Raw genomic sequence first — 11,629 nt, 5'->3', positions numbered from 1 at the left:
TTTCAAGGATCGTCTGCTGCTTTGTTGTAGTGACTCAACACGTGTGAATAAGATCTCGTCGTTCAGTGTTTAATAGGCGTTCGTGACTAAAGCTGACCAGCAGAGATCTTATCGTTTTTGCTGACCATATGCGAGTTGAATTTGTTCGTGTCGTACAAATGATAATGGCCCGTCGTATAAAATTCTTAAGGACTTGACAGACCACGTGAACAATGCTCCCCAGTCGAAGACTCGAAGGAGAAAGTTCGACCAAAGAAATCGCCTATATTTTTGTATATGGTTCTTTTATTACGACGAGACCTTGTTAACACTTTTTCGACAGGTAAAAGAAGCGGCTGTCAGTAGAGTGAAAGGGCTGAGGGCAGCTGCAACTTTTTTCGGCAACTAGATCTTTTCCCCTCTGGCCCTGCACATATTTGTACATGTTTGTCTTTAATGGTTCACCATCTATAAATACTGATGTTTGGTGTTACTGTTGGCCTTGGCATTAGGCATGGATAATTACCGAGACTAATGTCTTGTAATTTTAGGTCTTTACCCATAAATCTGTGGATTTATATCTCGTTCCTAAAGGCTCTGGATGAATGCCTTTCTCGATACCACCAAAGGCTCCATGTGCCTGTGATGTGATCTACTCAATGTGGTATAATAATTTACTTAAGCCAATTTGTTAATTCCACTAGAGAGATTTCTTTGTTTCACCGCTTTTACCTTGTATCATTTAGCTAATGCCTGTTAGCTTACAACAGAAAAGAACAAATTCTGGGCCATGTTAGTGCTTAGTGGTTAAGAAAGTTGTATAATGGATGAATCAAAAATAACACAAAGAAACTGTTGTAGAGCGGTTTACTTGTTTTTTACTTTCAACTAACATGCATTTTTTTTTTTTTTTGCTTCCAGTGCTTAATAACATTGGTTCCTTGAAGATTCCATTAAAGGATGAAGGCTACTTGCAGCCCATTGGACATCATTTAGCATAAGGTATGTAACAATTCGTTAGTTACCTACCATATCTGTCTATCAGTTGTCAACCTTTCGTCCGAATGACGTAGTGCTCATTAAATCTTATGCTACGTACAATGTCAAAAAATCATGAAACAATTGTGGGTTCCACGCCTGAAATAACAAAAGCAGTGCTTTTTTTCTTCTGTGCACCTGTGGTTTTTACCGCCCATTTTTGTAAGGCTTAATGAAGAATGAGCTCTGTTGATCACCAGGATGACTATTGATATTCGTTGTTATCATATAAAGCTACTGTCGTATTGCTAGCATTTCTACTTGTTTTTACATCATCAACAGTACCAGGATAGTAATTTGACGGTTTTATAATCTGTACTTGAAGAAACTGCAGTTTCTATTGCCAGATTCTCATCAGGCATTCTCGTAATATATATTCGATTCAAATCTTTACCATAGAACCTTATTTATTACTTGATCAATATCTCTTACGTCTGAACTGTTAGGGCCTTGCATTTTATCCACAACGCCGTAAAAAAAGTGATTTGGAATCCAAATTATGTCGCAAATATCCATTTTATTTATTGTGTTATTTATGGAGTCATAATTTAAACTTTAAAGATGAAAAGCTCCAACTACGCATCCGCACGATCCTGGCAACTTGAATTTTTCAATGGCGAAAGGGAAGGTGTAGTCTTTTGGGTTGTAGACCAAGAAGCGATGGAAAATATTTTTCTGGACGCATTTGGACTCGTAGCAGGACGGGACCAAGGGGCAAGTGGTTCCCACGACCACGTCGCATTCTTCAATTCGAGCGGTTTGCGTGTACTTGATGCCGTAAGACTCGACGCCGTTGACGATGGTGCGCCAATTGCCGTCGACGTTGATGGCCCGGAAAGGACGGACGTAATCGGTGGAACTTGGGCAAAGGTAAACCTCGTCGTTTAACTTGTCCAATTCGTCGACTGAATTCTCAGTGTTGGCCAGTTTGTCCTTGTAGAAAGCGACTACTGCCTGGTAGTGTTGGTCCAGGGCTTGTTGCACTTCATGTTGGGGATATTCAGAGTCTTCCAGGCACCAGGACTTGGTCGTGTTTTTAGCGCAGTGCGGAATCTCGACGTACTTTGGCTGGGCACCGTAGGGAAGAGGAGCTTTGTAGTGGCTGGGCTCAGGATCGGAGAAAACGCCAATCACCATCAGCGAAGCAATAATCTGGGTTTTAAAAAAAGATTACTCATTCGTAGGCGCTATTTTTCAGAAAACATTAACACCCGAATAATATTTCTCGATTAAAAACAATCAGAAACCAAAACCAAACAACTTACAGTCAGTTTGATGGACATTCTGTTAGCCAGTGTTAAATATTTTATTTGTTTTCAGTTATCTGCTCAGAACACGACTGATTAAAAAAACAAACCAGGCAATCTTTTTATACCAATTGTGTCTTCACTGCTTCGTATGTTGCACCCTTTCCGTTCTGATTGGCTAACCATCTCTATTTACGCACCGTAGGTAGAAATGAGGTGAACCGCAATTTACCTAAACCAATTTAAATGTTCCCTTATGCAATGCTGATGGAGTAATTCAAATTATTCAGTGTGGTTATAACTGTGACGCGAAATCAACTAGTTGCTGTAGAGCTGTTGTGGTAATTGAGTTGCTTTCAATGACAATTGCAGCTTCCATTCGAAATATAAAGGAAAGTGAGTTCGTTCAGGTGAGAATAGGTTTACCACGAGTGAAACTGAAAATAAGTCGAAATAAGTAAACTCGACCGTCTGAATGCAATTGAGGGCATTTTTTACTGAATTGGTGGAGACGTATAAAAAACCCTCGTCCTTTGACTAATCTGCATCAGTTTGCAACTGATAATCAACAGTACAGCTTGTTAATTCACTCAGTTGCATTCACGAAAAGCACAATCGAAATGAAAACTGTTATAGTAAGTAATAGTTTTATCGCAAACAAAACCATTTGCGATTCATTAATTCTACAATCGAATGTTGATCAACCTCTTTAAACGTCATCCTAATTTCACAATTTTTAAATATTTACAGTTATGCATCAGTGCCATCTTGCTTGCTGGAGTGTTTGCCGATCCAGAGGCAGCTGCTGAGCCCCAACAATATCCCAAACCAGCCTATCCAGCAGCTTATGGCCAGAAGTACAACAATTACTGCAACCCGCGAAAGGCACCAACCTGCGCCAAAACCGGCACTGAAACTTTTTGTCTGAAAGACACCGAATACCCAGAGAAAGAAGTCAAGGTAAGTTTAATCCTCACTTTGACTCACCTCTCAAACTGTTTTATTTACTTTTGTCTTATTGATTTCGATTCAGTATGCCATCGATTACGACCCATTGGTGTTGAAGAAATACGCCGATTTTGCCGATCAGTCGGCCGATAATTTGGTCGATGGACTGACCTCTTTGGCTGAGACGCACTTCGACTACTCCAACTACAAAGGGAAATTCTTCGAGAAGGGCCACTGGTCTGGTGACGAGGGATACATCTGCCCTAGCGACGTTGTTTATGCTCGCCCACTCCGAGCAGTGAATGTCGATGGAGAATGGCGGGTCATCGTCCAAGAAAACGCCTGGCCCGGATACACCCAGACTCAACGCGTCGAAACTTGTTTGTTCCCCGGTGCATCTTGTCGCACCTTGGCCCCTTGTTTCGGCAGCAAATGTCTGCAAAAATATGTTTACCAGCGGATGCTTTCCTTCGATCCTTGCGATCCCCAGAAGGGAATCTTCATCGACATCTACAAGTTGCCATCGGCCTGCTCTTGCCACATTCCCGGTAAACTGCACTGACTAAATTAAATTTTCCAAATGAAATTCCATCGTGATGTTCATTTTATTTAAAACTGTCATGTGGTACTTACGATGATAACTTAACTAACACCTGTCTTAAAATAACATAACTTGAATCTATCAATTTTGAAATTCTGCTGCTCTTGTATTTCATTTGGTTGACATTGTAAGATCTGAAGAATATTATTACCAAATCACACCGAAGAATTTCAGAATAAAACTGGAAAGGTTTGGCCTCCTCTAAAGAAAACTTTTTAAATATTCTATATTTGAAATTGAATTGAAAGAAGAAGGTAGCCAAGTTTTCGCCAATGTGTTTCACCAAGGTTCGGTGGAGAAAAAAATTATTTAGTTCTTCGAAATTGTTTTCACTCCATTGTTGACCCACTCGCGTACCGTATGGAATTTTAACATCAAACAATCTTCAAATATATCTTGGGGTACTACCACAAGATTTTTAGGACTTATGCAAATCGGTAATATTTTTTTGTAGCGAAAATAAATTGTATGTGTAGTTTAGTGGAATTCCTCAATTCACTTCTACACCTCTGATTTATTTTTCGTGTACTTACAGACTCAAATGGTGATTGACAGTAATGTGGAAACAAAAAAAACAGCGTGGTCGTGCCAACACAATTCTGTCATCATCCCTTTATTGGTCAACACATGGTAAAAATGCTTTCCTGCATTCCATTTATCGCAGGACAAGCCCCTCCCTTGAACTGTACGAATTTGATCATTTTGATTTCTAAAAAAACATTCTTATTTTTCTAGGCAGTCAGCCACCTAGTAGAGGATTTTCGTACTGCTTTTTGAAATCTCATTTTATCTGTCGTCTGCTTCATTCGTCTCGTGATCGCAGTGTGGCAGAAACGATTTTTGTTTTACTTATGGACGAAGTTACTCATGGGAATCCGTCATCCTGCTAGGATCCCATTATTTCAAGCATGGCAGACAATGAAGATCCTTTGGTTTACGAAGATGAGGAGGCGACGGAACAAGTAGCCACCGAAGGAAGTGGAGATGCTCCATCAAAGGAGGAAGTTAAAGGCATATCCATTCATAGCTCTCGTTTTCAAGATATTGAGTTCAAGCCGGAAATTTTGAGAGCTATCGTTGACTGTGGCTTTGAACATCTTTCTGAAGGTACTATTTTTTATTTCATTTTTACAAGTACCCTTGCATTGTTCATTACTAGCAATTTTTTTTTCAACAATCTTCAACATAAAATTGTAGTAGTAATGCTAGATGCTATAACCTGGGGCATATTTCTGTACCGTGCCAACATGTGGTCTTGGGCTGAATGCTGAACACCAGGAACAGAGAAAGAGAGAACTCACTTGCTTGATGGCAATTTGTTCTTGAGCAGTTGAGCTCCAGACTTTTGATATGCTTGTTTTTGGGTTAAGATATTCTTCTTAGAAATCTAACTCAACTCTTTAATGTCTTACAGTTCAGCGTGAGTGTCTTCCTCAGGCTGTTTTGGGAATGGATGTGTTGTGTCGAGCCAAATCCAGTACGGGTAAGACTACTGTTTTTGTATTGGCAACTCTTCAACAATTGGAGACGGTGGAAAATCAGGTTTATGTTCTTGTTGTTTGCCATTCTCGAGAGCTAGCAATCCAGATCTACAATGCATATGAATGTTTGTCCAAGCACATGACTACCATCATCAAGGTAAAGAACTTGTTACATGAATTCTGTAAAATATTACTTGAATTGAAATTATTTTAGGTTGGTGTATTCGTTGGTGGTGTGAATATTCGCAAAGATGAGGAAGCTTTGAAAACAAATTGCCCTCACATTGTGGTTGGAACCCCTGGTCGTTTAACGACGCTGCTCCGCACGAAGAGACTAAACCTCTGCACACTCAAGCACTTTGTTCTTGACGAATGCGACAAAATGCTTCAAGATACATGTAAACCGTTTAACTAATGTGTTATTTATTCAACTTGAAATGTAGTATTAATTCATATTTTTTCATCAAGACATGCTTCGAGATGTACAAGAGATTTTCAGCAACACACCTCGTGAAAAACAAGTGATGATATTCAGCGCCACACTGAACAAGGAGATCCGTCCTGTCTGCCAAAAGTTTATGCAAGATGTAATAAGCCCTTTCACACTCCGGTCAATAAAGCAACACGACCACCACATGAGCATCTCAAACATTTTGCTGGAGGGAGCCGAGGGTTGATTTTTGCTCTTATTCCTCCCCAATTCTCCAAACAACCTTGCATGTAGCGCCTCTTGTGTTTAACAAAATATGATCTTGGATGCAGCCAACTGAAGTGGACGTTGACGACATCGAGTCCAAACTCACTCTTCGCGGTGTCCAGCAGCACTACGTCAAACTAAAGGACGACGAGAAGAACGGAAAATTATTTGAGCTACTCGGCGTACTAGAGTTTAACCAGGTTAGCTGAACTTATTGTATTTGAGTGTTGCCGCAAATGATTCACCATTTCCCACGGATAGGTCGTTATCTTCGTGAGATCCATTGCGCGTTGTATGGCGCTCTGCGAGTCGCTAGGCGAGCAAAACTTGCCTGCCATCGCCATTCACTTTAGCATGACTGAGGCAGAACGTCTGTCGCGCTACCAACAGTTCAACGACTCTAAAGAGGTATGCTAGTTTAAATGAAATCAATTGTATTTTAGTTTTCATTTTCTATTTCTCTTTTTTTATTATCAGCGAATTTTGGTAGCTACACATTGGGTCGGTCGTGGCATGGCCATTGAACGTGTCAATATCGTTTTCAACTACGACATGCCTGAAAACTCAGACAGGTACCTGGATCGGGTCGCTTACGCTGGTCGTTTTGGAACTCAAGTAAGCTCATTTTCCTCTGACTGTCTTTTCACTATTTTAATTTGATTGATAAATAGGGTTTGGGAATCACAATTGTAACTGATGAGAAGGACGTTAAAGTTTTAAATGACGTTCAAGAACGTTTCGACGTTAGCATCACACCTTTGTCACATGAGATTGATTTGTCATCCCACACTAAAATCTGTCAATAAACGTTTGACATGGGTATGGAGAGATATGCGATTGAAGAGAGAGATGCTATTTAAAACGTTTCTTCTTTCTAACGCTAGAAAGCTTACCTTTGCTTAATCTGTTTCAGATATTTTTATTCACTTTTGTCTCGTACCTCAATTTTACTTTGTAATGGTTTTTACTCAATTGTTTTCAAATATTTTTAAATTGTTACGCGTCCAGCACTAATTCTACGTTCCATGTTGGATGTATTTATTTGTTGGCCTGTGTCAATACGGTGAAAACAGCATTCTTTTGGTAGGCCCATATAACCAACCCGGCATCTGAACAATGAGAAACCGCAAACCATTTTTTTAAAAGGCCGCTTTGTGGAATTCTCATTTTTGCTGTCTGCTTCGATTCGGAAGGGACCTGCCTGTGATAATTCCTTCTCAGCTCTCTTCTACGTAAATGGTGAATTATTGAACAACAACTTCGATTCGATTTTCCGGTCATGTTTTTCAGCGATTACGTCGAGCAGTTTTACTAGCAAATACTAGATTGCTTATTTGTTGTCCCCTAACTCGTCGACACTGTAAAAATGCTTTTCCGCATTTATTTATATCAGGACGAACCCCTTGCTTGAACTATTTGAATTTGAAAGTATCATTTTGATTTTTGAAAAAGCCGCCAATCTCGTTTTAGCTGTCGTCTGTTTTATTCGTCTCGTGGTCGTGATTCGTGAACACGTGACGTGGAATGATGGAATCGTTTATGTCTTCTGAATTGGTATTCTATTTTCTAGCATCTTTCATCCTACATTTTAAATTTGAAAATGTGCCGACGTTTTAGATTTTTTTTATTTTTGTACAAGTTCAGTTTTTGTTTAAACTTTCAATATCGTAAAATTCGTAAATCAGCGTGGTCGGAAAATTTGCATAAAAGTAGCAAGTGAGCTTTGTTCTTTGTACATTTCTAAGGATTGAATGCTAGGTTACAGAACAAATATGGACTTTTCATGTTTTGTGATTATCTTAAGATCAGTCCTTCAAAAGCCTAATACTGAGTTTTGAGACGTGTCAAATAGATGGCGTGTTGATTGTGTCAGTTATGGAATGGCGGTTTGCTGTCAAAAGTAAAAGTTAAGCTACTATCCTTTCTTCGTAAAATTACCAACAAATTCATAGGTAAATTCGAGTGATTTCGTCTCTTGTCGGTGATGTGTTCTTTTCCGTGTGCACGCTGGATAGCCTTAATGTTTCTCATCAACTTACAGGAGGAAACGTGAAAGGGTTGTGGCCGTCGTGCAGCCTACCGTCAACTATTTTGTTCCAAATCTTTGTATTCTACTGAATGTGCATCGAAAGGATACAGGTAATAACCAACACTAGCTTTATCCATTTCTCTCACGTCTTGATATCAGTTTGGATTGGAATAATAGCTCTGGACTCTGGGGAATCCTCACTTATACTCGAGGTAACTTTGCAGTCAACATATGTGAGGAGTTTTAGATTCGTTACATTTTTTGCATATTTTCGTTGTGTTTTTTTGCATGCAAGTCAACCTGCAGACAGGTTGGCCAGTTTGTCCTAACGAACGCTTGAAGGTCACGAGAAACATTACGTAAAACTGGCATGTGGTGGTTTAGAGGTTGGGTGAGAACGACACGTGTTTCAACATTATCAAGCAGGTACAATAACCGAAAGGGTAAGCTATTTGGTATTCATTTTGATATTGGTTTTTGTAGACCCATCCCCAGCAACGTCACCTGCAGAAGGAAAGGCCAGTTTGCATTTATTCAATCGAAGGTCATGGAGATCATTAAGTAAAACCTTTCATGCAGTGGTGTAGAGGTTGGGTGAGAACGGGACCTTTCGCATCATTATCAAGAAGGTAAAATAACCGCAAGGCTTAAGAGGAGGGGTGAGAAAAAGTCGTATAAAAGGCGAGAGAAAAGTCGATACAGGGAACAGTCGTGTGAGCATCTCCGACACGGCAACAACTGCAGTGTACTTTTGCCATCAGCTTTCAGCTATCTGCCATCGTCAGTTCTTAATCATGGGTAAATTGTCTGTTGTTACATGGAGTTATGTATCGATTTCTATGTTATTTTCTCTGTGTCAATATGCCAGTTTTTGTTAATATTGATTTTTAATTATTTTATTTATTGTCTAGTTGTATTTAAGGAGAAAGAAAAGGCGAAAGAAATCAGTCGAGTGAGCATCTCCGATATGCAAGAGTTGCAGTGCGCCATTCATCACCAACTGCATTCTTCGTCGCTTTACCAGTTTCAATCATGGGTAGATATTCTGTTGGAGTTTTAAATATTCCAGTTATTGATAACTAAATTATCTATTGTCTAGTCGTTTAAAGGGAGAGAAAAGGCGGTAGAATTCATTCGTATCTCCGACATGGGAGCAGCAAATGCAGTGCACTATTTTACATCAACTGCATTCTTCGTCGAAGTGCTAGTTTTAAATCATGGGTAAACATTTTTACCTGGAGTTGTGAATCAACTTTCTTATTATATTTGTTAACATGCCAGTTATAATTTCATATTAATGTTCAAATTAATTGTCTAGTAAACTTTGGCGTCGCGTGCTGCTGTTGGGTGTTGTATAGTTGACGGCTGGTTCAGCCATGGTGTACCAATGTCTCCTGGGTATGGCCGTAACAAATCGCAACGCCGCCACCTTACTACACAACATACGACACAACCAGTTGCTACACCAAGGCCCCCAAGTACTACACCACCAAGGCTCCACATTATTGTACCACAACTTATGCTGCCTGAGCTACTACACCGAAGCCCCGAAGCATTGTTCTTCCCCGAGCTACACTACCAGAGGTTCGAGTACTACACCGATGCTCTGAAGTACTACACCACCACGGCACCAAAGTACTGCACCACCAAGGCACCGGAGTACTGCACTACTACATATCATGGGTAAATATTCTGTTGCGTGGAGTTTTAATATGCCAACTACTAATACAAATTATTTTACTGTCTAGTCGTATGAAAGGAGAGAAAAGGTGAAAGAATTCAGCAGCCGAGTGAGCATTTCCGTTACAGCAACAGGAACTGCCGTGCACTAGTTGTCATCAACTTCATTCTTCGTGGCGTTACAAGTGTTTAATAAAGGTAAAACATTTTCTATAGAGTTGTAAATCAACTCAACTTTTTTTTCTATTTGTTAATATGCCAGTACCATGATTGACTATTAATGTTTGAATTAAAAAATTGTCTAGTTAACTATGGTGGCGTGCTGCTGTTGGGTGTTGTATCGTTGATGGCTGGGTCGACCACTGGTGTGCCGATTTCTCCTGGGTATGGTGGGCATGAATAACAACATACGCAACAACCGGTCACTACACTGAGGCCCCTAAGTGCTACACCACCAAGGCTCCAGATTATTACACCACAGTTTATGTTGGTCCGAGCTATTCGCAGAAGCTCCGAAGTATTTTTCTTCGCCAAGCTTCGCTACCTTCACCACGCCGCCTCCTTCCTAAACAATAACGTCAACACTTTCTTACTATACGAAGGCCTCCAAGTACTACGCCACGAAGGCTTCTGAGTATTAAAATTCAACTTACGATGCTCCAGCTAACTATAATAATGCTCCTATGTACTATTCTCTTGCCAGCTACTATACCGAGGATCTAACTTGTTACATCATCGAAGTTCTCAAGTACTTCACTACCCCCTACGTTGCCCCAGCTTACACCACGCAGGCACCGGAGTACTACACCAGGCAGGCACCGGAGTACTACACCAGGCAGGCACCGGAGTACTACACCAGGCAGGCACCGGAGTACTACACCAGGCAGGCACCGGAGTACTACACCAGGCAGGCACCGGAGTACTACACCAGGCAGGCACCGGAGTACTACACCAGGCAGGCACCGGAGTACTACACCAGGCAGGCACCGGAGTACTACACGTTAAACCGAGGCTCCAGTTTACTACACTACAACCTACGCTGCTCAAAACAACTACATTGATGCTCCAAAGTACTACACCACCAAGGCATCCGAGCATACACTACCACTACACCTACCACTACCACTACTTACGCTACCGCCACCTGCTACACCGAAGTTCCGAAAGCAGTACTCTGGCCCGAGTTACTACACCACTTAGGCAGCCGAATATTACACCATAAACTACGATTCCGCAATTTTCTACAAGGAATTTCCTAAATAGAGCCGAAATTTCTACTTCAGATTATTTATATTTGTCGGTTATTTCCATGGCCAATGCCCAATGGTCACTGGGAATTAATCGTTGACCTTTAATGAGAAAATAAAAGTTTTAATGCGGGTAATTCTTTTAAGACTTTTGTCAGTAACTTCAAGCCTTTCAACATTGCGACAGGTATCTATTGATGTTGAGTCTGTATGGCCTGTATGCCCGTCTGCCGAGTTGTCAATTGTTCAATGTTATAGAGGAGAATACCGTATTAGTCACTCAGCATACGGACATGTTCTTGTGGTTCGGCGATGATGTTTCAATGGTTAGTTACGAAAGAAACTTGTAACTGTTGATTTTTTCAAATCTTACAAGTGATAAGCAAATGACTGATGTTTGTATAAATGAAAGACTTTGAAGTTAAGAAAGTTATTGATACAATTCCTTAACAAGACTTGGTATAAATCAAGAAACAATGAACACTTGTAAAAAGAATTGTGTTATATTGTCCCACCTCCACCCACAATTCCACCACATTTTACAGTCACATACAATACATACATACATACAATTAAGTTAACCCATTGGCTGCCACGCCATACAACCCGTAAGTTGCTCTCTACTACTCTACGCGCCACGTCTGAAGGATCCATGACCAAGTGGGACTTGCCATTGCTGACA

General features: G+C 40.5%; 2 protein-coding genes and 1 long non-coding RNA gene across 17 annotated transcripts; all 3 read left to right on the top strand.

Moving 5' to 3' along the window:
* Window positions 1-1,517: 1,517 nt before the first annotated feature.
* LOC124202981 (neurotrophin 1-like) lies at window positions 1,518-3,894 on the top strand. Of its 2 annotated transcripts, none has more exons than XM_046599539.1 (3): window positions 1,518-1,887; window positions 3,015-3,224; window positions 3,298-3,894. In XM_046599539.1, exons 1-3 carry the CDS (start codon window positions 1,579-1,581, stop codon window positions 3,772-3,774), a joined length of 996 nt encoding a protein of 331 aa, XP_046455495.1. In that variant the 5' UTR covers window positions 1,518-1,578; the 3' UTR covers window positions 3,775-3,894. The 2 variants fall into 2 exon arrangements, with proteins under 2 accessions (XP_046455495.1, XP_046455496.1); XM_046599540.1 differs by lacking the exon at window positions 1,518-1,887 and adding an exon at window positions 2,793-2,899.
* Window positions 3,895-4,572: 678 nt separating this feature from the next.
* On the top strand, window positions 4,573-8,541 carry LOC124202979 (ATP-dependent RNA helicase WM6-like). 13 transcript variants are annotated; one of them, XR_006878375.1, is made up of 11 exons: window positions 4,574-4,920; window positions 5,228-5,451; window positions 5,509-5,692; window positions 5,763-5,881; window positions 6,057-6,191; window positions 6,253-6,399; window positions 6,469-6,606; window positions 8,033-8,130; window positions 8,198-8,232; window positions 8,316-8,446; window positions 8,504-8,541. XR_006878375.1 is itself a non-coding variant. In XM_046599537.1 (9 exons), the coding sequence occupies exons 1-9, from the start codon at window positions 4,722-4,724 to the stop codon at window positions 6,795-6,797; spliced, it is 1,179 nt and encodes a 392-aa protein (XP_046455493.1). In that variant the 5' UTR covers window positions 4,573-4,721; the 3' UTR covers window positions 6,798-7,265. The 13 variants fall into 13 exon arrangements, 12 of the variants coding, with proteins under 12 accessions (XP_046455493.1, XP_046455487.1, XP_046455492.1 ...); XM_046599537.1 differs by lacking the exons at window positions 8,033-8,130; window positions 8,198-8,232; window positions 8,316-8,446; window positions 8,504-8,541 and adding an exon at window positions 6,663-7,265 and having other exon boundaries at window positions 4,573-4,920; window positions 5,228-5,290; window positions 5,393-5,451; XM_046599531.1 differs by lacking the exons at window positions 8,033-8,130; window positions 8,198-8,232; window positions 8,316-8,446; window positions 8,504-8,541 and adding an exon at window positions 6,663-7,265 and having other exon boundaries at window positions 4,573-4,920; window positions 5,228-5,290; window positions 5,387-5,451.
* A 47-nt stretch (window positions 8,542-8,588) lies between these two features.
* LOC124202982 lies at window positions 8,589-11,084 on the top strand. 2 transcript variants are annotated; one of them, XR_006878377.1, is made up of 7 exons: window positions 8,589-8,649; window positions 8,932-9,056; window positions 9,120-9,241; window positions 9,339-9,703; window positions 9,769-9,898; window positions 10,006-10,334; window positions 10,404-11,084. It is a non-coding gene; the product is annotated as an uncharacterized LOC124202982 (long non-coding RNA). The 2 variants fall into 2 exon arrangements; XR_006878376.1 differs by lacking the exon at window positions 8,589-8,649 and adding an exon at window positions 8,665-8,818.
* The last annotated feature ends 545 nt before the right edge of the window (window positions 11,085-11,629 follow it).

The sequence above is a fragment of the Daphnia pulex genome, chromosome 9, assembly GCF_021134715.1.
Source record: "Daphnia pulex isolate KAP4 chromosome 9, ASM2113471v1".
Lineage (NCBI taxonomy): Eukaryota > Metazoa > Arthropoda > Branchiopoda > Diplostraca > Daphniidae > Daphnia > Daphnia pulex.
This window is presented reverse-complemented; position numbering and strand designations above follow the sequence as displayed.

Coding starts and splice junctions, on each gene's coding strand:
- LOC124202981 (XM_046599539.1), top strand. CDS start 1,579: ATGAAAAGCTCCAACTACGCATCCGCACGATCCTGGCAACTTGAATTT. Junction 1,888..3,014: donor TCGGTGGAACTTGGGCAAAG/GTAAACCTCGTC, acceptor AAATATTTACAG/TTATGCATCAGTGCCATCTT. Junction 3,225..3,297: donor ACCCAGAGAAAGAAGTCAAG/GTAAGTTTAATC, acceptor ATTTCGATTCAG/TATGCCATCGATTACGACCC.
- LOC124202979 (XM_046599525.1), top strand. CDS start 4,722: ATGGCAGACAATGAAGATCCTTTGGTTTACGAAGATGAGGAGGCGACG. Junction 4,921..5,227: donor CTTTGAACATCTTTCTGAAG/GTACTATTTTTT, acceptor AATGTCTTACAG/TTCAGCGTGAGTGTCTTCCT. Junction 6,192..6,252: donor GCGTACTAGAGTTTAACCAG/GTTAGCTGAACT, acceptor TCCCACGGATAG/GTCGTTATCTTCGTGAGATC.